This window comes from Pipistrellus hanaki (assembly GCF_964339955.1).
Source record: "Pipistrellus hanaki genome assembly, chromosome: X".
In the NCBI taxonomy this organism is placed as follows: domain Eukaryota; kingdom Metazoa; phylum Chordata; class Mammalia; order Chiroptera; family Vespertilionidae; genus Pipistrellus; species Pipistrellus hanaki.
In genome coordinates, this window is record NC_140524.1 from 3,800,028 (window position 1) to 3,821,590 (window position 21,563).

A 21,563-nucleotide genomic window follows, 5' to 3' on the forward strand; every position below is an offset into this window, starting at 1 on the left:
GAGCACGCTGGCATTCTTTTTCAAGAAAGTAGACAAGATAATTTGAACTGTTGTTTCAGGTAATAAAGTAAAATCAAGTGATAAATCATTTGGGCTATACGCACAAATGGACTGTGACACAGCTAAATTAGTCACAACTGTCCACTGCGGGCCAACTTCTCCATAGATAGAGGGCTAGATATGCCACTTAGCGATATTCCCCTAAAGCCAGTGCTGATGCGTTCATAAACAGGAGCATGACTCTATGGCTACAATCAGCTGACATGTCAGGCCAGCCCACAAAGCCAGCCAAACCCATATCTTACCGCAGGTTTTCAGAGATTAGCATATCACATGAACCAAATGCGTTCCCCAACTTAAAATATGATACTGCTCCCTTGTAGGAAAAGTGCAAGCCCAGCCTGGCCAGTGTGGCTCAGTGGTTGAGCATCAACCTATGAATCAAGAGGTCACGGTTTGATTCCCAGTCAGGGCACATGCCCAGGTTGTATGCTCCAGCCCCAGTGGGGAGTGTGCAGGAGGCAGCCGGTCCATGATTCTCTCTCATCATTGGTATTTCTATTTCTCCCTCCCTCTCCCTTCCTCTATAAAATCAATAAAAATATATCTTAAAAAACAAAGAAGGAAGGAAGGAAGGAAGGAAGGAAGGAAGGAAGGAAGGAAGGAAGGAAGGAAAGAAAGAAAGAAAGAAAGAAAGAAAGAAAGAAAGAAAGAAAGAAAGAAAGAAAGAGTAAACCTGTTCTGCAATACCAGTAAAACAGAAGCATTCACACATATTGTGGTTCAACAAGTAAAGCATAAAATAGATATCTGGTAACAGAACATTTTTAAAGCATCAAGACTTGGATGTTGAATGTCAACTGTAATTGAAATGTACAAAAGCAGCACTGGCGTTGGAAAGTGAAGGACTCTGAAGAAAGCCAAGGATAAATCTGGAAAAGAAAGAATAGATCTGGGCTTTCTCTGAAGACCTGGCCGGGAGGCCAAGTCCTCCCGGTGGCAAACTGCGTTGCCATGGAAACGGCTGGGCTGGGGGCAGGGGACTGTGACGCTCTGGACCAGGGAGGGCTTTCTCTGAAGACCTGGCCCGCAGGCCAAGCCCTCTGCCGTTGCCACGGAAACCAGTGGCGTGGGCCGGGAAGGGATTGTGACGCCCGGGGGCAGGAGGGGCTATAACCAGCGACTTGCCCACCGGCCCTCAGACCCATCCAGAGGCCTCGCAGCACTACAGTGGGAGTGGCGCCCCCAACCGGCCCAGAAGACATCCTGCCTGCCGCCTCGATGACGACGCCACCGCCACCACCATCGCCACCATCGCCACCATCGCCATCCTCACCATCACCATCCTCACCATCCCCATCCTCGCCATCGCCATCCTGGTCGTCGCCACCACCACCACCGCCCCCGCCACCACCACGGGCGCAGAGCCTGCCGCATCCCCTGAGGACCCGCGAGCTGTCCCAGCTCACCAGCAGCCTCTACATAGGCAGCGCCGCGGCCGCTAACAACCGCTACCTGCTCGCCACCAACCGCATCACCACCGTCATCAACATCTCCGTAGAGATCATCAACACGTTCTTCGAGGGCATCCAATACCTGAAGTTCCCCGTGAGCGACTCGCCCGGCGCCCGCATCGGCGACTTCTTCGACGCGGTGGCCGACTGCATCCAGGCGGTGGGGCTGCGCCGGGGCCGCACGCTGGTGCACTGCCACGCTGGCATCAGCCGCTCGGCCACCGTGTGCATGGCCTTCCTCATGAAGCACCACTCGCTCTCCCTCCTCGAGGCCCACACCTGGACGCGGGCCTGCCGGCCGGTGATACACCCGAACAACAGCTTTTGGGAGCAGTTGATCCTCTACGAGTTCAAGCTCTTCGCCAGGAACACCGTGAAGATGATCGACTCCCCGTTCGGCAGGATCCCCGATGTGTACCAGAAGGAGTACGGGCTGATGCTGTCCCTGTGAGCCACTGCCACCGGCTGAGGAGCTGCACCGTCATGGGCGGGGACTGCAGAACGTTGGTCTGTACGGACCACACCACCCAGTGACTTTTAGAAGGACAAGCAAGGAGGGGGCTGCAGAAGTCTTTGGCTTTGTGAGCCTCGTCTGTAGACAATAAAATCAGGTCAATGGAAGATGGTGTCAGTGTTTCTTCTCCTTGGTGCAGCTTGGGGGGCGGGGGTGAGGGGTGGGAGGGATGGGAAGGTGGTGCCCAGCTCAGATGGACCTGCATCTGGGCCCTGCCCGATCCTGAGTAACCCAGGAGGGATAGCACCCCCCATCTTCTATACACACACCCCCACACAACCCCTCCCCCCCCCCACACACACACAACCCCGGAATCCTGCCAAGTTCTTTCCATCCCAAAGTCACGGGGAGTTCTGGGGGCCTTGGGGGAGTCTCAGGCCCTTACCTTCAACCACAGTGGCTGAACTCTGGATTTCTAGATTGCATTTACATATCAAAGTAGTTTTCAAAGACAGCATTCCACTATACAAAGTTGAAAAATCTTTTTGCACAGACAATGGGGTGGTGAGCACTTGGGGAAAGGGGACGGGAGCAGGCTGGAAGAGGTTAATGGGGGAAGAAGGGGAACCTATGTAACACTTTCAATAATATAGACAGATGAATAAATGAGTGAATGAATGAATGAAGGAATGAATGAATAAATAAATTTTCAAGTTCTGTACTAGATGCCAAGGCCTCAAATACCCTTTGCAATTCTAATCCCCTTATCCAGGGCAAGTGATGAGAGAACAGGCCTGACTCCAGGCCTCGGGAGTTTCTCTTATGGGCCTTGGCTGGAACTGCTGGCTAGGACACAGTCCTGATATCTCTGACACTTCTTCCTCCCATGGTGACCTGTAGAGGCGGGCGGGCGAGGGGGGGGAGGGGGTATTTCAGAGCCTGTTTCCTCACCTGTCATTCAGTGACACCCACATGTCACAGGGTAGTTGTGAGGTGTAGATAACTTAGCATGAGACCTAGCACAGGAATGGAGTCAGGGCTGCTCTTGTCCAATCTAATAAAAGAGCAACATGCAAATTGACTGCCACTCCAACATACGAGATGGCTGCCCCCATGTGGACACAAGATGGCTGCCCCCAGGTGGACACAAGATGGCCAACAGGGGATGGCAGTTGGGAGGGATCAGGCCTGCAAGGGAGGGCAGTTGGGGGCAACCGGGCCAGCAGGGAAGGGCAATTGGGGGGACCCAGTCCTGAAGGGGAGGACAGTTAGGGGCAAACAGGCTGGCAGGGGAGCAGTTAGGCATCAATCAGGCAGGCAGGAGAGTGGTTAAGGGGTGATCAGGCTGGAGGGAGAAGCAGTTAGGGGCAATCTGGAAGGCAGGCAAATGAGAAATTGGGAGCCAGTAGTCCTGGATTGTGAGAGAAATGTCCAACTGCCCATTTAGGCCCGATTCTACCGGGTTCGGGCCTAAACAGGCAGTCAGACATCCCTCAAGGGGTACCAGATTGGAGAAGTTAACAGGCTGGGCTGAGGGACACACACACCCCACACATGAATTTCGTGCACTGGGCCTCTAGTTATTAATACTCATTGGCCCTGCTGGGTAGGGATCAGCATATTCATCCTCACAATGACATTTCCCCCTTCTGCGCACAGCTCTTTGTTATCCACAAAGGGATCTTCCGAAAACACATCCTGTCTGGAAAAACAAATGGTTAAGGTTCCTTAGGATTCTACCTCAGAGGAGGCCTAGATTTAGAGGCTTTTAAGGTTCCCATTGTGTCACCCTGTTTAATCTATGTACAAGCGAGAAGCACAATTCTAACCACCACCACCCCCAACCTCCATCACCAAAGGCCTTGTTTATTTTTCATATTTTTATTGATTTCAGAGAGGAAAGGAGAAGGAGACAGTGATAGAAACATCCATGATGAGAAAGAATCATGGATTGGCTACCTCCTACATGCCCCACACAGGGAAGGCATTGAGCCCAGAACCTGAGCATGTGCCCTGACTGTGAATTGAACTGTGAACTCCTGGTTCATAAGTCGATGCTTTGTTGGGTTAATTTGCATACTCATTCTGATTGGCTGTGGGCGTAGAGGAGGTACGGTCGATTTACATGGTTGTCTATTATTAGGTATGATGATCTATAGTAATAAAAGGGTAATATGCTAATTAGACTGGGAGACCTTCTAGGAGACCTTCTGGATGTTCTTCTGGACAAAGCCATGGTGGTGGGGCTGAGGTAGAGGCAGTGTTAGAGGCTAAGAGGGGAGGGCAATTGTGGGTGATCAGGCCAGGATGGGAATGGCAGTTTTGGGTGATCAGGCTGGTGGGGGGGCGGGGCCTTTGGGGATAAGCAGATCAGCAAGGGGGCCAGTTGGGAGTGAGTAGACCATCAGTGGGGGTCAGTTGGAGGTGATCAGAACAGTGGGGGGTAAGTTTGGAGTGAGCAGACCAGCAGGGGGCAGTTGGGGGTGAGCAGGCCAACAGGGCAGGCAGTTGGGGGCAAGCACACTGGTATGGGGGGCAGTTGGGGGTAATCAGGCTGGCGGGGGGGAAATTTGGGGGCAAACAGGCCTGCAGCAAAGGGCAGATGGGGGCCAGCAGAACGGCAAGCAGAGTGGTTAGAGGCAATCAGGCAGGCAGGCAGGCAGGCAGGCTGGTGAGTGGTTAGGAGCCGGCAGTCTCAAATTGTGAGAGGGATATCTGACTGCCAGTTTAGGCCCAATCCCTGTAGGACATCCTCCAAGGGATCCCAGATTAGAGAGGGTACAGGCTGGGCTGAGGGATAACCCCTGCCCCTTGGACGAATTTCGTGCACCAGGCCTCTAATATATATATATATAATATATATTTAATCCATATATATTTATTAAATATATAAATATAAATATATAAGTATTTAATTTATATATTTATTAAATATAGAAATATAAATATATAAATATTTAATTTATATATTTATATAAATATAATATAATACATATATTTTATATTTATATAAATATAAAATATATTTATATTTGCATATTATCTCTTTATTAGATAGCACTAGAGGCCCGATGCGCAAAGATTCCTGCAAGAATGGGCCTTCCTTCCCCTGGCTGCCAGCACTGACTTTGCTTTAGCTTGGAGCTGCCTTTCCACCTTCCCATGCTGCCCAGAGGCCCAGACCACGCCTGGCCACTGGGCATCTGTGTATGCAAATTAACTCTCCATCTTTGTTGGGTTAATTTGCATACTCACTCCTGATTGGCTGGCAGGTGTCATGAAGGTACAGTCCATTTGCATCTTTCTTTTTTATTAGTGTACACTAGAGGCCCAGTGCATGAAACTCAGGCATTTGGGGGTTCCCTCAGTCTGGCCTGTGCCCTCTCCAAGTCTGGGAGCCCTGGGAGTCTGTCAACTGACAGCTTAGTGGGCCTAAGACATCAGTCAGACATCCTTAGCATTGCCACGGAGGCGGGAGAGGCTCCCACCGCTGCCACTGTGCTGGCCAGCTGTGAGCCCGGCTTCTGGCTGAGCGGCACTCCCCCTGTGGGAGCACTCCTGAGTTCAGTGTCTGTCCCCTGGTGGTCCATGTGCATCATAGTGACCTGCCATTCTACCATTTGACCATTTGCATATTAGCCTTTTATTATGTAGAATACACTGTAAAGGAGGCCCCCTAGAACCATAAGAAATGCAAAAAAAATTTCACTGTTAACTCATTCTCCAATTGCTCCCACTTAAAATCAAATCGACCCCCCGAGGGGCATGTGCTACACCATGGAAACCACTGGGCTTGACACTTTTTCTCTCTGAGCTTCAATTCTGAATACATATGCATATACCATGGAATTGTAATCTCTCCTCCGCCTCCCTCACTGGGTTGTCATGAGCAAGTTCTGAGCTAATAAACCTAGAAATGTTCCATCAGGTAAGTGATGTCTAAACGGAAGGGAATGTTATTTTAAGCCCACCGGTACCCTCGCAGGAAGCAGGTGCTGACTGGGGGCGGAGGGCATGATTGTTTCCCAGGACTGTAGCTATAGAAGCTTCGCAGAGGGTTCCGCAGGCCTCGCAGGGGCGGGCTCTGGCCAGCAGCCCGTAGCCGTGGTCATCCCTGGAGGCGCTGGCAGGGGGCGGGGCATTAGGGGGGCAGCGAGGCCAACGGGGGAGTAACTGTCAACCTTCCCGCTTGGTGCCACTCTTTGAACTGTACTTGGGCGTTTCACAGCTGTATGTGCTCAGGGCGGGGCTCCAATCGCCTGGAGCAGGGCTGGGCCAGGCGGGGGGGGGGGGGGGGGGGGGGGGGAGGGCGGGGGGGGGGTAGGTGGGCTCAGAAGGTTAGCCGTGCCCCCGTGAGCTTCAGTGCACTTCCTCTGCAGAGAAGGTGCTGCTGCTGTCGGGGGCGGGGAGATGGGTCTGACCCTGGGGGCTGCTCAGGCCTGTCTCCACCCAGGTCTCAGTTGTAGGGAGGAGAGGTGTGCCCAGCCCCAACAGAGGGGGCCAGGTGGCGGCAGGCCGAGGGGAGGGCTCCGGGTGGTCTCTGGCGTGCTATTGTGGTGGGCACCCCTGGCAGGGGAACAGATGGGGACTTGAAGGTGCAGGCTGTGGCTACCCCTGAGGCTGGATCTTCTCCCCATCTGGTCAGCCTCCCCATCCTCCAGAGGGTGTGGGGGTTGGGGTAGGGTGTCTGTGCAAGGGGATTGGAAGAGCTCCCTGTGGCCACTTCCTCTTCCTTCTTTGCAGTCTGGGTTCCGGTCAGGTGCTCTCCTCAGGCCCCACCCCTCTGTGGCTCCCAGTAGCCCCCCCCGCCCCACTCAGCTCTACCCAGCCTCCTGCTCTCTGTGGCTGCAGCCATCTTGGTTGAAGTTAATTTGCATATTCACTCTGATTGGCTGGTATGTGTGTGGCTGGAGGGCATGGCTTGTGGGTGTAGCAGAATGATGCTAATTTGCATATTATTCTTTTATTAGATAGGATATCCTAATAAAGGGGGAATATACTAATTGACCATCACTTCGTCACAAAGATGGCTGCACCCACAGTTGAGGCCAAGTTCCCACAAGGAGCCTTAACATGTAATCTGCAGGGACCTGAGACAAGTAATCAGCAGGGACCCTCCTCCACCACCATGGGGCTTGACAGGGGATCTCAAGCCATGCTCCCCACCTGGTGGGGCTTGACTGGGGACCTCAAGGCATGCCCCTCTCAGGCCACGCCCCCTGTCCTGGCACAGGGCCAGGACACCTGAGGCTACGCCTCCTGCCTGGAGGGGCTTGACAAGGGTGGGACTGGCCAATCGGTGAGGGGCCTGCCGGTTCTGGGTCTCATGAGATTTTGAGGCGCATGTGGCTGGGTGGGGATTTGACTCTGAGTCCTGTGGTGCACCCCAGACTCTGACATGAAATTCGTTGCTTTTTAGTTACAGAATTCTGCACACTTTATCTTTACCTCATACACCATTCTAACCCATGAAAATGTTAACTGGGGTTTTAGATTCATACAGTTTTATCATTTTAAAAATCCAGTATCCAATTTGAGTAAAAAACATTGAGATCCATATTTAGCTTCATAATTAGATATGGTGCAATAATTTAGATGTACTTCTATTTTGACTTCATACTGCTCCCTCCATGACTTTATTCTTAAGTTTGTTTGTTTTTTAACTTCATCTCTTGGTTGGGGAAAAATATTGTAAACCAATTTTTTTCAAAAAGGTGATATATTTATGATCCCATAAATAGCAGAGAGTGTTTTTCTGACATCTTTGCACCTGAAAGACAACTCAGATGTATATTATACTTTGGGGTCACAAATTTTTCTCTCTAAAATTCTAGAAAAGAGAAGTCGGCAGTCTGATGTTTGCTTTTTACCTGAGCAATCTGATTTCATATTTATTGCCTGAACAATTATGGACACTTTCATATTGTGGCTTAAAGCTTCTGCCAGGCTGTGTCTAGCTGTAGGGACCCTTTTTTTTTTTTAAATTGATTTTGCCTACAATATAGTGAGCTCTTCAATCAACAAAAACTATTCCTGAACAGGTAACCAGACAACCTAGGCGCCTGGGTTGTCTGTCACTACCAGAGCCCATTCGGCAGAGACGGGGTGTCCGATAAGAGCGTTGATTCCCATCCTCCCGGCAGCGGGGGGGAGCAGCAGGTCACCCACAAAAACCTGCTCTGCAGCCCCCATAAGCCAGCTGCTTTATGGGTAGAAGAACAAAGATTGCGTGGGAAAGTAGGAATTACAGGCATGTAACCAGAATTAAACAAGGGGCTTCCTGCCCCTCTCTCTCCTATTTCATGCTCTCTGTGGTCTTCACTCTTTCCTGCGCTTTCTCTAATCAGAACAGAATCATCATGGGTAACAGAGCATGATTACTATTTCTTATATTGGTAGCTGGTCCCTAATATTCTATTTTTGCCCCTAACAAACTGAGGAAATGTCTGTTTTATTTTATTTTTATTATGTCTCTTTCATTTGCCTCTGTTCTTGTTTTTAGGAACACAAATTATCCATATGTTGGTTCTTCACTCTTTCTCCACAGCTACCATCTTCTCTCTCATTGTTTCCATTTCTGCCTATTTAATGCCATTCAATTTCTTAGCATCAGCTTTGTTCTTGCCACTGAGTTCAATTTTCTGCCAGATAATTTTTCCTCTTTCCTGTCTCCAATGTGTAGCTTAATCATATTTCTATTTTTTTAAACGACTTACTCATTTTCCTTATTCTGTCCATCTCTCTTTTCCTCTCATCCCATTGGATTTGCCTCTGAATACCACTCCTTCATTCCTTCTGTTTTGTTTGTTTTTTACAGAAGTTTTAAGGATGTAAACAGGTTTCTAAAATTTTCTCCTGGACCCTAGTGAAGAGTTCTCATTTCCTCCGATTCTTCTGATTTTTTCTCTTTCCCTAGCTTTGCATTGATTATTCTCCTTACCCTCAAATAAGACAAGGTTTCCGTGGGCTCCATCTGTCTACAGGCGATTGACTCTGTTACCCTTGAACCCGCCATCTGTCTATGGTAGTGGCAGAATCTTCATCTTGAGTGTGTAGCTGTCTGACTTCACCTTTTGACCCTTTTATATACTAATGTGATACATTACACAATCCAGTTCCCAAACAGACTTCTCTCGGGGATGTTCAAGTTACTGGCCTTTCCTTCAAGTCTTGGGTAGGACCAGCTACGTACTTTGCAGACAAGTTATGTGCAAAATGAGAATCTGGGGCCCCTTGTTTAAAAACTTAAGAATTTCAAGATGGTGAGACCAGAGCATTAAACCAAGTATGAGGTCCTTCTTATCATGGGGCCCTGTGCAAACTGCCAGCTATAATTATGGGGACTGCACTCTTTAAATCTAAGTCTCCCCCCCTTATCCTGCTAATCTCTCTTCTATTTCATGCTCACTTATTTTATCTACTTGCCTAGATAAATAGGACAAAGAGAGGTCTGGGGATATGGAGTGAGGTTGGTGGTAGAGATCTGATGAGCAACTCTTCAGGGATAGAGAAACCATCTCTTGTTGGTTTAGGAACCAATCTGAGTTGAGAGACAGATAAATGGTGGGCCTTCAGGGGGTATGGTGTGGACCTTAAATAAGAGGCTCCCTACCTCTTTCAGTCAGAGTTTTTGAGGAAATGAAGCCAAGGTAAACCATGACTGCGATCTTGATCCACCCATTTAGGACCATCTGCCTCATAATTAACCAGATCCAAGCCTTAGGGTAACTGCCATTTTTAATCTTTGAGATTGTGAAATCTTGTCCTCCTCCCCCCATCCCCTTGTATTTGAGGGGATTTTTTTTTTAAATAAGTTTTTATTGTTCATATTATTACAAATGTTCCTTCCCCGCCCCCACCATTGCTCTCCTCCACCAGTTTCCCACCCCACCCTCTGCCCTTTCCCCACTCCCCATTGTCCTCATCCATAGGTGCACAGTTTATGTTCAGTCTCTTCCCACGCCCCCCTCTCCCCTTTTCCCCAAGAATCATCAGTTCACTCCCCTTCCATACCTCTGATTCTATTATATTCAACAGTTACTATTGCTCATCAGATTTTTTTTTAATTTCCTTGGTTTTTAGATTCACTTGTTGATAGTTACGTATTTGTTGTTCATAATTTTTATCTTTGTTTACTTTCTCTTCTGAAAGAACCCCCTTCAGCAATTCATATAATTCTGGTTTGGTGGTGATGAACTCCTTTAGCTTTTTTTTATTAGTGAAGCTCTTTATCTGACCTTCGATTCTGAGTGATAGCTTTGCTGGGTAGATTATCTTTGGCTGTAGGTTCTTACTATTCATCACCTTGAATATTTCTTGCCATTCCCTTCTGGCCTGCATGGTTTCTGTTGAGAAGTCAGCTGACAATCGTATAGGTGCTCCTTTATAGGTAACTACCTTCTTTGCTCTTGCTTCTTTTAATATTCTCTCTTTGTCTTTTGCTCTTGGAATTTTAATTATGATGTGTCTTGATGTGGTCCTCTTTGGATTCCTTTTGTTTGGAGTTCTGTGCGCTTGCTGGACTTGTAAGTCTAATTCTTTCACCAGGTGGGGGAAGTTTTCTGTCACTATTTCTTTCAGTATGTTTTCGATATCTTGCTCTCTCTCATCTTCTGGGACCCCCATAATTCGGATGTTGGTTCGCTTGAAGTTGTCCCAGAGGTTTCTTACATTATTTTCAATTTCTGGATTCTCTTGCCTTCTAGCTTCGGTGGAGGAGTGTCTTCTGGCTCTTTATGTTCCAAATCTTTGACTTGATTCTTGCGATCTTCCCTTCTGTTTTTAGGACTCTGTAAAATATGTTTTATTTCAGACAATGTATTCTTTATTTCTTGTTGATCTCTTATCATTTCTTGATGACTCCTTATTAATTCTAGTTTATTTCTTTTCATATCCTCATAGGTCTTATCCATCTTTTCTAGGAAATTCTTGAAAAACCTTATAAGCATAGATTTGAACTCTATATCCAGATGCTTTTTGTCCTCCATGTCTTTCGTTTGTGATCTATTTTGTTGTCGCATTTCACAGTTACAGATGGGACGGGGTTTCAGGGTGGAGCCTGCAGCTTTGGCTTCCGTCAGCCCCGCCCTATGCGGGTCCTTCAGTGCTCGCTGCCGGCGCCTCTGAGAGAAAGGTGCCCTTGATTTTCGCCTGCTGCCAAACAGTCTATGCTCTCCCCCAATGAGCCCGGTATTGGGGTTCAGTTCAGTTGGAAGTGGCGTTCAGAGCAGTCTGGAGCCCCAGTCTCCTTCCGGCCAGGGCAATCCCGCGGCACAGCCGACTGTCCCTTCTCTGCACGCAGTGTGCACGCCTCCGGGACCTCCTTTCACCGCTTCCCCGGGGTCCCGCCTTACAGCCCGGCTCCCTATGGATGAGCCTGGGTCCCCGGGGTCTGGGCTAGAACTGGGGTTCAGAGCAGTCGGGGGCCCAGCAAGTCGGAGTTTTATCTCCTTTCCGCTAGGGAATGCCCGCCAGGCACTCGGCCTCCCTACTCTCCGGCTCCGTCCTCTTGGGCTTTTCCAGCTCCTCCGCGCCTCCTTCTGGTTTTCTCCTTGCTTCTCGCTGTAGAATTTCCAGTCAGTCAACCTTCCTGTAGTTCTGGGCAAAGTCCGTTTTATATTTTAGTTGTATTTTATTGAAATTGTTGTGTGCGGCTGCGGCTAGGTGTTCACCTGGGCGCAGCCATCTTGGATCCCCCTTGAGGGGATTTTTGTGAGAAGTTAGGCAGGACACACTTAGGGTCAAATAGCAATACATCATTTAAAAATATGTATATATTTTTATTGATTTCAGAGAGGAGAGGAGAGAGACAGGTAGAAACATCAGTGATGACAGAGAATCACTGATCAGCTGCCTCTTGCACACCCCACACTGGGAGTCAAGCCTGAACCATGACCTCCTGGTTGATAAGTCAATGCTCAACCACTGACCCACACTGGCCAGGCACAATATATCATTTTTAAAAAATATATATATTTTATTGATTTTTTACAGAGAGGAAGGGAGAGGGACAGAGAAGTTAGAAACATCGATGAGAGAGAATCATTGACCAGCTGCCTCCTGCATACCCCTCACCGGGGATGTGCCCGCAACCAAGGTACATGCCCTTGACCGGAAACGAACCCGGGACCCTTGAGTCCGCAGGCCGACACTCTATCCACTGAGCCAAACCGGCTTCGGCTCATTTTGAACTGTAAACCCCCATGGAACCAATTAGTAGGTCAAAGTTTGGTAAATTTTTTTCTGTAAAAGTCCAGAAACTAAATATTTTAGATTTTGCAGGCCAAGAGGCAAAAGCAGATATTATGTAGGTATTTATATAACAAGAGAGAGAAAAAACTCCATGAATATCTTATTGATTAAGTTAAAAATCTAATAGCAATAATTGAGTACAACTTTACGTAATACAGGTCTACTAATGAGAAGAATGGGGTTCTTTGTTTTTGGAATACATTTTGCTTAATTAGGGTTCAAAATTAGAATTCCCTATCATCAGATTAGCTTGCAAATGTTCATCTGTTAGTACTGATCTGTAATGGGATTTAATGTATTTCATTTTTGAAAATGTCTTTCCATACAGAGAAGCACTGCCAAACACCGACATCAATGTGCATATGATTTTAATTGAGCATATTTGTTGCATGGAAGGCATTTACAGAATTCTATTAGATTCTTCTCTTGATATTTGCCTTTTAGTATGTCATTACATTGCAGATTAATCACCTTCAATTGACAGGTAGAAACTCCTCAATTGCACAGTTAAATAAATTTTGAAATACGAAAATTTCCCTTGCACTTGCATGGCGGTCTAAAAAAATGCTGCCTGGGACTGCAGTATGAGCTGGAAAAATATATCTGCTGCGAATTTGTATATGAATGGATAATTCTCTTATTTTAACTTTTGAGAGCAGGGGAGGGTATAAAGAGGGCTGAGATTACTTGTAATTAAAGCAGCGTTAGTTGTCATTAAAATGACTTCACTACTGTGTAAATTTCGTGTATAAGTGTTGTTTTACCTTGTTAATGGTGTAATTCATTAAACAAGTTTCCAGCCGAAGCCAATTTCCAAAGCCATTCACAGTTTGATAACAGTGATTGAATGCTGTTCTTCTTATTCAAATTTTCCAATTTTGGTCTGGCGCTCAAAAGAATCACAGCAGAACTGTGCCTCTGCTGCAGACCTTGAACTACTACAGATGTGGATCTGCTGTGGCATGGCACATCAGTATAGCCAACTTCTACTTTAAAAAAAAAAAAAAAAAAAAATATATATATATATATATATATATATATATATATATATATTATTGATTTTTTACAGAGAGGAAAAGAGAGAGATAGAGAGTTAGAAACACCGATGACAGAGAAACATCGACCAGCTGCCTCCTGCACACCCCCCACTGGGGATGTGCCCGCAACCAATGTACATACATGCCCCTGACCGGAATCGTACCCGGGACCCCCGAGTCTGCAGGCCGACGCTCTATTCGCTGAGCCAAACCAGTCTCGGCCAAATTGGGGTTTTTTCACCTTCTTTGAAAATATTTTCCCCTGTAGTGTTCCATGCAGACGATTCACATAAGCTAATGCTTCAGTCCCTCCAAACAAGGCATTTACTCCTTAAATAAACAATTTACTATGAGTATTCTGTTAACTCCTGGAGAGCCAAGGAAGACCATTGAGTTAATTGCTTTGTTTAATGGAGTCTTGATGTTGCTCCCCACTCTTCAAATACTGTTCTGGCTGAAAGGCTAACAGTCTTTATTTCTCTGGACACATTACTGCTGTATTCCAACACAATTTAATGAAATAGCTCTCCCTGTTAGGCTAAGAAATGGGCTGCTCAGAACATTACTGTGCAGCCTCACGTTCATTTTTTATACTTGTGAAGAAATTCTGTGGTGATGAAATATTCTGCTCTAAATTCTCTAATTGTTCTCACTGTTGCTTTCCCGTCAGCTGGGAATAGCGTGATGAGTGTAGTCTGATAATGTTGACATAGATTGTATTCTTTTAGCGAAACTCTGGTGTTATTGCATAATAAATGTTTTGCTATCAAAATTGATAAAACAATCCCCACGCCATGGTGCTGTAAAAGCATGACATTTGAAGTCCATTTCCCCTCTCTCTTTTTTTCTGTTTTGACATAATAGGGATGTACTTGTAATTAAAAAAATGTCATGGTGTTATATGCATGGGGCTTGAAACACTGCCAAGTTATAAGAGCATCGCGGTGATTTGCAGGGCACTCAGCAGCCATGAGCGCGTCAAATACATCCTCTGTTGCAACCATTCGACTGTGTTGTTTGGTGAAAGCATCCGTAGATAATACACAAATGAACGAGCATGACTGTATGCTAATGTAACTTTACTTATGGGCACCAAAACTGGAATTTCAGTTGATTTTAATGTGTGATGAAATGGTTGTACAAATACTGGTGGCAGGCTGGATTCCGCCTGGAGGTGATGGTCTAGTCTCTAGGACCAATCCCTGGTCTAGCAAAAGGGCTAGATCAGTCAGCTAGGCGATAGTTACTGAGCTTGGTGCCAGCTGCTGACCCCAGGTGAAAGGAAGTCTTCTGTGTAAAGCAGCAGCACTAACATCATAGCAACCCTGCAGTTATTTCCCTGCCTAAAATCAGTATGGCCTTTGGTCTGCCTCTTCCTATGCTCTTCGTGGTTCTGCCTAATTTTCCCACTCAACCCCCAATCCCTCCCTTCCCCTTTTGGTCACAGCTATACTCAACTTCTTGAATTTACCAGAACTCTGTATTCGTAGGCTTCTGAGCTTTTGCAGATGTGTTACTGCCTCTGCCTAGAACCCCCCCTTTCCCCCCCCCATTCAGCCTCCAGTTCCTACCAATTCATCCTCTGTTCTTTAGGAGTTCTATCTGATTGCTCTATTCTCGATTCCAATAATTACAGGCTGTTGTTGTTCCTTGTGATTAAGCCCCTGTTAAAGATGCCTCTTTTGCCCGACCAGCATGGCTCAGGGGTTGAGCATTGACCTATGAACCAGGAAGTCACGGTTGGATTCCCAGACAAGGCACATACCCAGGTTGCAGGCTTGGTCACCAGGGTGGGGCAGGCAGGAGGCAGCCAACCAATGAGTCTCTCTCATTATTGATGTTTCCATCTCTTCTTCTCCCGTTCTCTCTGAAAAAAAGAAAAAAAAAAAAAAAAGAAAGAAAAAGATGTCTCTTTTATGAGCATCCACAGAAATTTGGGCAAAGCTTACAGCACTCATCGATCGCTCTGTATTATAATATAGAATTTATTTATACAGCTCTCTTTAAGAGTGTAGGACAGGGACCATACTTTTTGGGCCCTTTCCTTCTGTAACCCTGATAACACAAGTGTTATAACTTTTGTTACAGTCCCACAGATCCCCGAGGATTTATCTTATTTCCTGTTCAGACTGGGCAATTTCTATTGCTTCATCTGCAAGTTCACTGATTCTTCCCTCTATTCCTTCCATTCTGATGTTGAGCCCATACGTTGAGTTTTTAATTTTGGTTATTGTGCTAGTATTTTTTAGTTCTAAAATTTCCACTTGGTTCTTCTTTGTATGTGGATTATTTTCTGAAACTTCCTATTTCTCTGCTGAGACTTTCTAGGTTTTCATTAGTTTCAAATGGTTTTATAATTGCTCGTGGGAACACTTTTATAATGACTGCTTTAAATTATCCTTGTCAGGTAATTTGAACATCTGATTAGTGTTTTAGTGTTTGCATCTGTTGTCTTTTCTCATTCAATTTGAGATTATTTTGATTCTTGATAGGAGTGCTTTTTTAATGGAGATCTGGACATTTTGGGGATTATGTTATGAGACCCTAGATCTTATCTAAGTCGTGTGTTCCATTCCTTTCTGACATCACTGATGGGGGAAGGGAAGCATTGCTTTGTTACTACTAGGTAGAAGTCCAGGTTCCCCACCCATCCTCGCTGACAGTGGTAGAGGGGGAGGGTCTCCTTGTCACTGCTGGGTGTGGCTGGGGTTAGGCCTCCATGGATACCACCCTGGCTGGGGCGTGTAGGAGCGCCTCCTTACTGCTCCCCACATTGTCTCCACATCAAGTGGTGGTCTTGTTACAGCTGGGCAGCAATGAATGTCCCGACTCTCCACTCGGCCTCCTCTGACACCAACTCAGCAAGAAGGGGGAGTGATGGCCCATTACTGGTGGAGGCAGAAGCCCAGGCTCCCCAGTATGGCAGTGGTTTGGTGGGGATTTGAAGAGCCTCATTACTTGTAGCCTGGTGAGGGCTCCAGGTGGGTGTGGGTGGCTTGGCCTCTTCCTAAGTCCCAAAACTGTTTGGACAGCTGAAGTTTTTGTAATAATGGAAAATCTGTATTTGGCTGTCTCCCCACTAACCCTTACCCTGTATTTATTTTAGCATCATTGTGTTTGGACATCAGTTGGACAATTTTGAAGACACTGGTAATTATGGGAAGAGCTAGTCCACTTTTTAAAACTTATTTTTGATCCTAACATAAAAGGGTAAGTGTTAGGGTGACCGATTCAATTATTTGATCAGACCTAACAATAGGTATAATTCTATTTAAGACTAGATAAATCATGACTCCATTATGTGACTTTTATTATCTGTATAGGTTTATGTGGCACTAACATTATAAATGAACTACATATTCCTACATGCTTCAGGTTAAATATTTAGTTGTTTAAAAGAAAGTTAGATTTATTTTCCAGTATTTGAATGGGCTGCTTCTCTGATACTGATGGTATTTACATAAGTATTAACAGAATAGTGTTACAAATTATGTACTAATTAGTCCATGCACTAATTACTCCATACCACTCAGCATGATACAAATTTTATATAATTTCAAAATATTGATTTATCAGTGCATTTACTAATCTTATCAACTTGGTACATTCAAATGGCTCTCCCCAGTTCCTAGTGCATTAAGTTAGAATTATGAAACAAGAATCAGTACTAGGTGATAAAAGGTTTAATTTTATAATAATGGAGAGATGTAACACTGTTGGGTTATATGCCCCCCCCCCCCAAAAAAAAAATGTAGATTAGGACTGCCTAAGTGTTGATCTCATTCAGCAGTTGGGAGAAATAGAGGAAGTAATTGGTAGAGTGGTGATTGATACATTTATAAGCCAGAATGTGAAAGCTAAGATTTTAAAAACTTGAACCTTCCTCTTTTCTTGAGGTCTTTGAATGCGTTATATGTCTGGCACTTTACTTACCTTATAGCATTCAATCTTCAAAAGAGTGCTGTCAAGTGGGTACATTTTCTTTTTAAATTTCCCAAGGTCACACAGCCTGTGCAGAGTAAGGATTTGATCCAGGTCTGCGAGTCCAACCCACCTACTGCATACACTCAGTGACATTTTCCTGCTGTTACCTAGTAATAATGTCTGTGTGCCGAGAAAGGTTTAGAGGGGTTGGGGGTGGGTAGCTTTATAACCTTTACAAAGGGCCTTAGTCAAGGACCATCAACTCCAGGAAGATGGCCAGATAATGGCAGAATTTGTATCTCTGGTGGTGCAAGTCTATGTGTGTGCCTGTGTGCGTGTGTGCGTGTGTGCGTGTGTGCGTGTGTGTGTGTGTGTGTGTGTGTGGTGAGGGGAGAGAGTGCTGTCAAAATCTCCCCGGCTTTGAAGGTCATTATTTGTGACAAATTAACAATGCATGTGTTAATTTAGCTGGGGAAGATACTCAGCCTTCTATACTCATTCAAATAAGATGGAATACCAGGAAGAATGGAAGGGGTGTTTCAGAGAAAGTAATTAAACATGAAATATAATCCACATAAAACTACAGTTTGTTAGTCTAGTTACTAGTCACCGGGGAACAATTTAAAACTGTGTCCGGGTGCAAAAATCAGTTGGGACTCCATAGGTGCTCACTGAATACTGCTATGATAACTGAGTCAGCATTGAATTGTCTTCCTTTATTTTGAAATCTAAGTTAGAGATATATTCTGAATGGGTTATATTACTGAAATTTCTGAGTCCGTGTTAATAAATTCATGTCCACTAATTAATATTCTCCTTTCCCCGAAGACAAGAGGTGTGCCCGGTTACAGATCTATTATAGGAGACATATCTTATTAAATTGCAAAGAGTAATGGATGGAAGGCATGTTTGCTTTTTCTCCTGATTACACTGTGGATTGAAAGCCAGACTAGTAGTGGATTTTCATCTGTATGGGAGACACGGTCGGAACAAGAAAGTGGTACTGCTGTCTGAGGCATGTTGGGGTGATAGCAAAGGCTTTTCTCGGGTGCAAACTCTGATGAGGATCTTAATTCTGCTTTCCCTCAGGCCCATCCACAAGTAGCCCCAACTCTTCCCTGCAGGCCCCACCGAGATCGCGGCAACAGAAACCAACATCCTGGAGGTCCCGCCGAACAAGTTTTGGTTATTGCTTTTTCTTACAATAGTGGAACGAACCACAGACCAAACGCAGGTAGCAGGAGAATCGGGCCCCCAAGTGCCGCCAACAGCCCTTCGGCGGTGGGGGGACCGTGGTCTGGTGGGGGACCCTCCATTCCCTCCGGCCGGGGGGTCAGGGAGCCCCCCGAGGGTAGCGGGGCCGAGAGCGTGGGCCTGGCCCAGGGCGGCTCCCGAGCCGCGGGCAGGAGGCCATGATTTGCAGCGGGGCCGGAATGGATGCCTTCTGCGGGGGGCGAAGGTCAGGGGCCGCGCTCCGAGACCCTTACCAGACCCTGCGGGACCCGGGACTCACGGCGCGCGGGGCTGCTGGAGCCGCGGGCTGGGCCCGACCCGAGCTCCCGGGCAAAGGCGATCCGAGGCGTCCCGGCTCCACGCTCGGGCCCTCCGCGGGCGGTGCCGGCCTCGCCCTTCCCCGCCGCTCTCCCGTCCGCGCCCCCCAGATCCCCTCCGGAGCCCACCGCCGCTCCCGAGGTGACACGGCCCAGACCCTCCATTCTCTGCCCCAGCGTATTTAACGGGCGCACCCTAACACGGCTCCCTCTGGCGACCAGCCCTTCCTTCTGACGGACGGGCCAAGCGGCCAATCAGAAGCCGGCGCAGCCGTGCGTCCCCCTCCCCTTCGACGGCGGCCTCGGAGGGCGGGACTCGGGCCGCTAGCAAGTTGCGTGGCGCCGCAGCTGACGTGAGTCAACAAAGGTCACGTGGGGCGAGCGGGCGCACGCGATTGGCGGAGCCGGCCGGGCCGGGCGGGGGGGTCACGGCGGCGGCGTGGGGTTCGCTGTGTGACACAATTACAACAACTTTGTGCTGGTGCCGGGGAAGTTTGTGTCTCCGCCGGATCGCTCCCGCGCCCCCAGCCCCGTGCGCTCCGGCCGCTCCCGCCGTCCTCGCCCGTGGCCGCCCCTCGCCCGCCCCCGCGATGTGACCCCACAGCCGAGCCGCCGCTGCTGCCGCCGACCCGGGGGCTCCGCAGCCCCTGCCGCCGCCTTCGCCGCCGCCGCGTTGGGATTGCTCGTCGCCGCCGGCCGCGGCGGAGCAGGAGGAGGCGGCGATAAAGTTGGTGCGCCGGTCCCGCGCAGAGATTGGGGGCGTCGTCGCGGGCCCCGGCCCGGGGGGTGTCGGCGCTGGAGTTGGGAAGCCGCCGCGTTTCCATGAAATCCTGCGGAGTGTCGCTCGCTACCGCCGCCGCCGCCGCCGCGGCTTTCGGTGATGAGGAAAAGAAAATGGCGGCGGGAAAAGCGAGCGGCGAGAGCGAGGAGGCGTCCCCCAGCCTGACAGCCGAGGAGAGGGAGGCGCTCGGCGGGCTGGACAGGTACGGGCCGCGGGCGGCCGCCCGGTCGGCCCCGGACGGGCCGGCGCGGCTCTCGGGGCGGCCGGAGCGCGGCTCGCCTCTGGCGGCGGCGGCGGGGCGGGCGCCGGGCCGGGCGCTCTCCGGGCGGCGGCCGCCGGCGGGGCCTCGGGCTCGGGCCGGGCGGGCCGGTGGCTCTCCCGGAGCTCTGACCGAGCGCGTGTGTGTCTCCCACAGCCGCCTGTTCGGGTTCGTGAGGCTGCATGAAGATGGCGCCAGGACGAAGGCCCTGCTGGGCAAGGTAAGCAGCCGCGGCCGGAGCGCGGACTCGCTGTCGGGGGCCGGCGCCCCGCTCCCCGCTCCCCCGCTCGCCCCGGGCCCGGCGCTCATTGTGCTGCGGGCGAGGGCCGAGGGGCTTCCGGGCCGCTGTTTCCTGCCTCCGCTCGCCGGCTCCCTCGCCGGCGGGATCGCCCTCCGCTCGGAGCCGGAGGAGCGGCGATCGGAGCGCTCTGGGGCCGAGCTGCAACGGGTCGGCGGAGCTGCGGCTCCCCCAGCTTTCGGGGGGCTCCCACCGACGGCCCCCGAGGGCCCCGTTGGGGTGCAGGGATGGCGAATGCGTGCACATCGCCCCGCGATCTCCCGCTCGCTCGCCTCGCCGGCGCTGACTGCGGGCTGTGCGGGGTGTCCACCGGCAGGAGGGCTCCCGGGCTGGCCCGCCGCCCCGCTTTCCGGAGGGGGAAGTTGCACGCAGCTCGGGGCGGCGAGGAGTTCGCACGGGGCCGGTGACATGCCTCCCGCTCGCTCCGGCTTCCACCTGAAGTTAGGTGACTTGTTTACTTTTTGGCCCTTTCTGCTCCCGAAACCCTGCAGTGACCCCTGAGCGTGTTTTCTCCCCGGACCCCGGTTCCCTGTGCGTCTGACGGGAGATTCGGGGGAGAGGGAGAGGCCGGGGTGCAGTCTCTGTTTATTTGTGTGCAAAGTTGTTGGCCCTGTCATTTAGTTAAGTAATGGCTGCTCTATCGGCCCAAGATGGCGGGACAGGGTGGGAGGAGAAAGTGGAGGGGGGGTGTTAGGGGAGGGAGGCGAGGTAAACATGGAAATAAATAGTAGCGATGCACAGGCCTCTCTTGGGGAGCGGGTGGCCCGGTGGTACCCCGCACAGACGATCCCAGGCGGCTTGCATGTAGAATTCATGTACCTTTCTCCAGCCTGGGAGCGGCATTCACACGCCTGGGACCCGCTGATCAACCTGTGGCACCTCCAGCTCACCCTCCGGGAGCCCCTGAACAAAGGCCGGAGTCCCCATCCGCCCGCACCCGTTGTGTCTCCCCAGCCAAAGCCGCTGGACACGATATTCGTGCGCTTGCTCCTCCGTCGGGGCCGGGAAACTTGGGAGCGTGAGACAGGGGTTGCCATGAGACATTTCTCTCGCTCCCCGGCCGTCCGCCGCTCTGCACTTGACACTCAGCTTCATTGTTGCAATTGCCGAGAGAAAGTTTGCAGTGACTCAAGCCCAGCGTTTGATTCCTGAGGGTTCTTTAAAAATGTTACTTAGTTGCCCGGGTTTTTGTCTGTAGTCTGGTGTAGGAAGGCCACTGATTCCTTTTATCTGTAATTGTGCTTTTGCTTTTTGTTTCAAAGTAACTACATATAAGGGGTTTCAGGCACAGTGACCAGAAAGCTTCAATAGAAATAATCCTTTTCGGTAAGTCCCGTTCCTTTGACCCATACAGATAACTTGAATTAACCTGTGTAGGTATTAATTGGCTTCATTATCGCCGGAAAAAGGAATACTGCCTAGCTCCGAGATGATTTTAAGCGAGATGATTTTAAGCGTCAGTGATTTAAGCCTTGAAACATTTTTTTCAATCTAT

The 21,563-nt window shown here is 49.1% G+C and overlaps 2 protein-coding genes across 5 annotated transcripts in view; both read left to right on the top strand.

Annotated features, from left to right (window-relative positions):
* Window positions 1-1,281: 1,281 nt before the first annotated feature.
* Window positions 1,282-1,965, top strand: DUSP21 (dual specificity phosphatase 21; the record flags this gene model as incomplete). The annotated part of the gene is made up of 1 exon (XM_084870885.1): window positions 1,282-1,965. The coding sequence occupies one exon, from the start codon at window positions 1,282-1,284 to the stop codon at window positions 1,963-1,965; it is 684 nt and encodes a 227-aa protein (XP_084727011.1).
* A 17,198-nt stretch (window positions 1,966-19,163) lies between these two features.
* Window positions 19,164-21,563, top strand: part of KDM6A (lysine demethylase 6A) — a 129,248-nt gene continuing 126,848 nt past the window's right edge. For 3 of the 4 annotated variants that reach the window (XM_084871233.1, XM_084871235.1, XM_084871234.1), the window contains exons 1-2: window positions 19,164-19,713; window positions 19,927-19,990. In XM_084871233.1, coding sequence (XP_084727359.1) covers window positions 19,553-19,713; window positions 19,927-19,990 — 225 coding nt within the window. In that variant the 5' untranslated portion in view covers window positions 19,164-19,552. The remainder of the gene's footprint in view (window positions 19,714-19,926; window positions 19,991-21,563) is intronic. The other variant, XM_084871236.1, reaches the window with a different exon arrangement.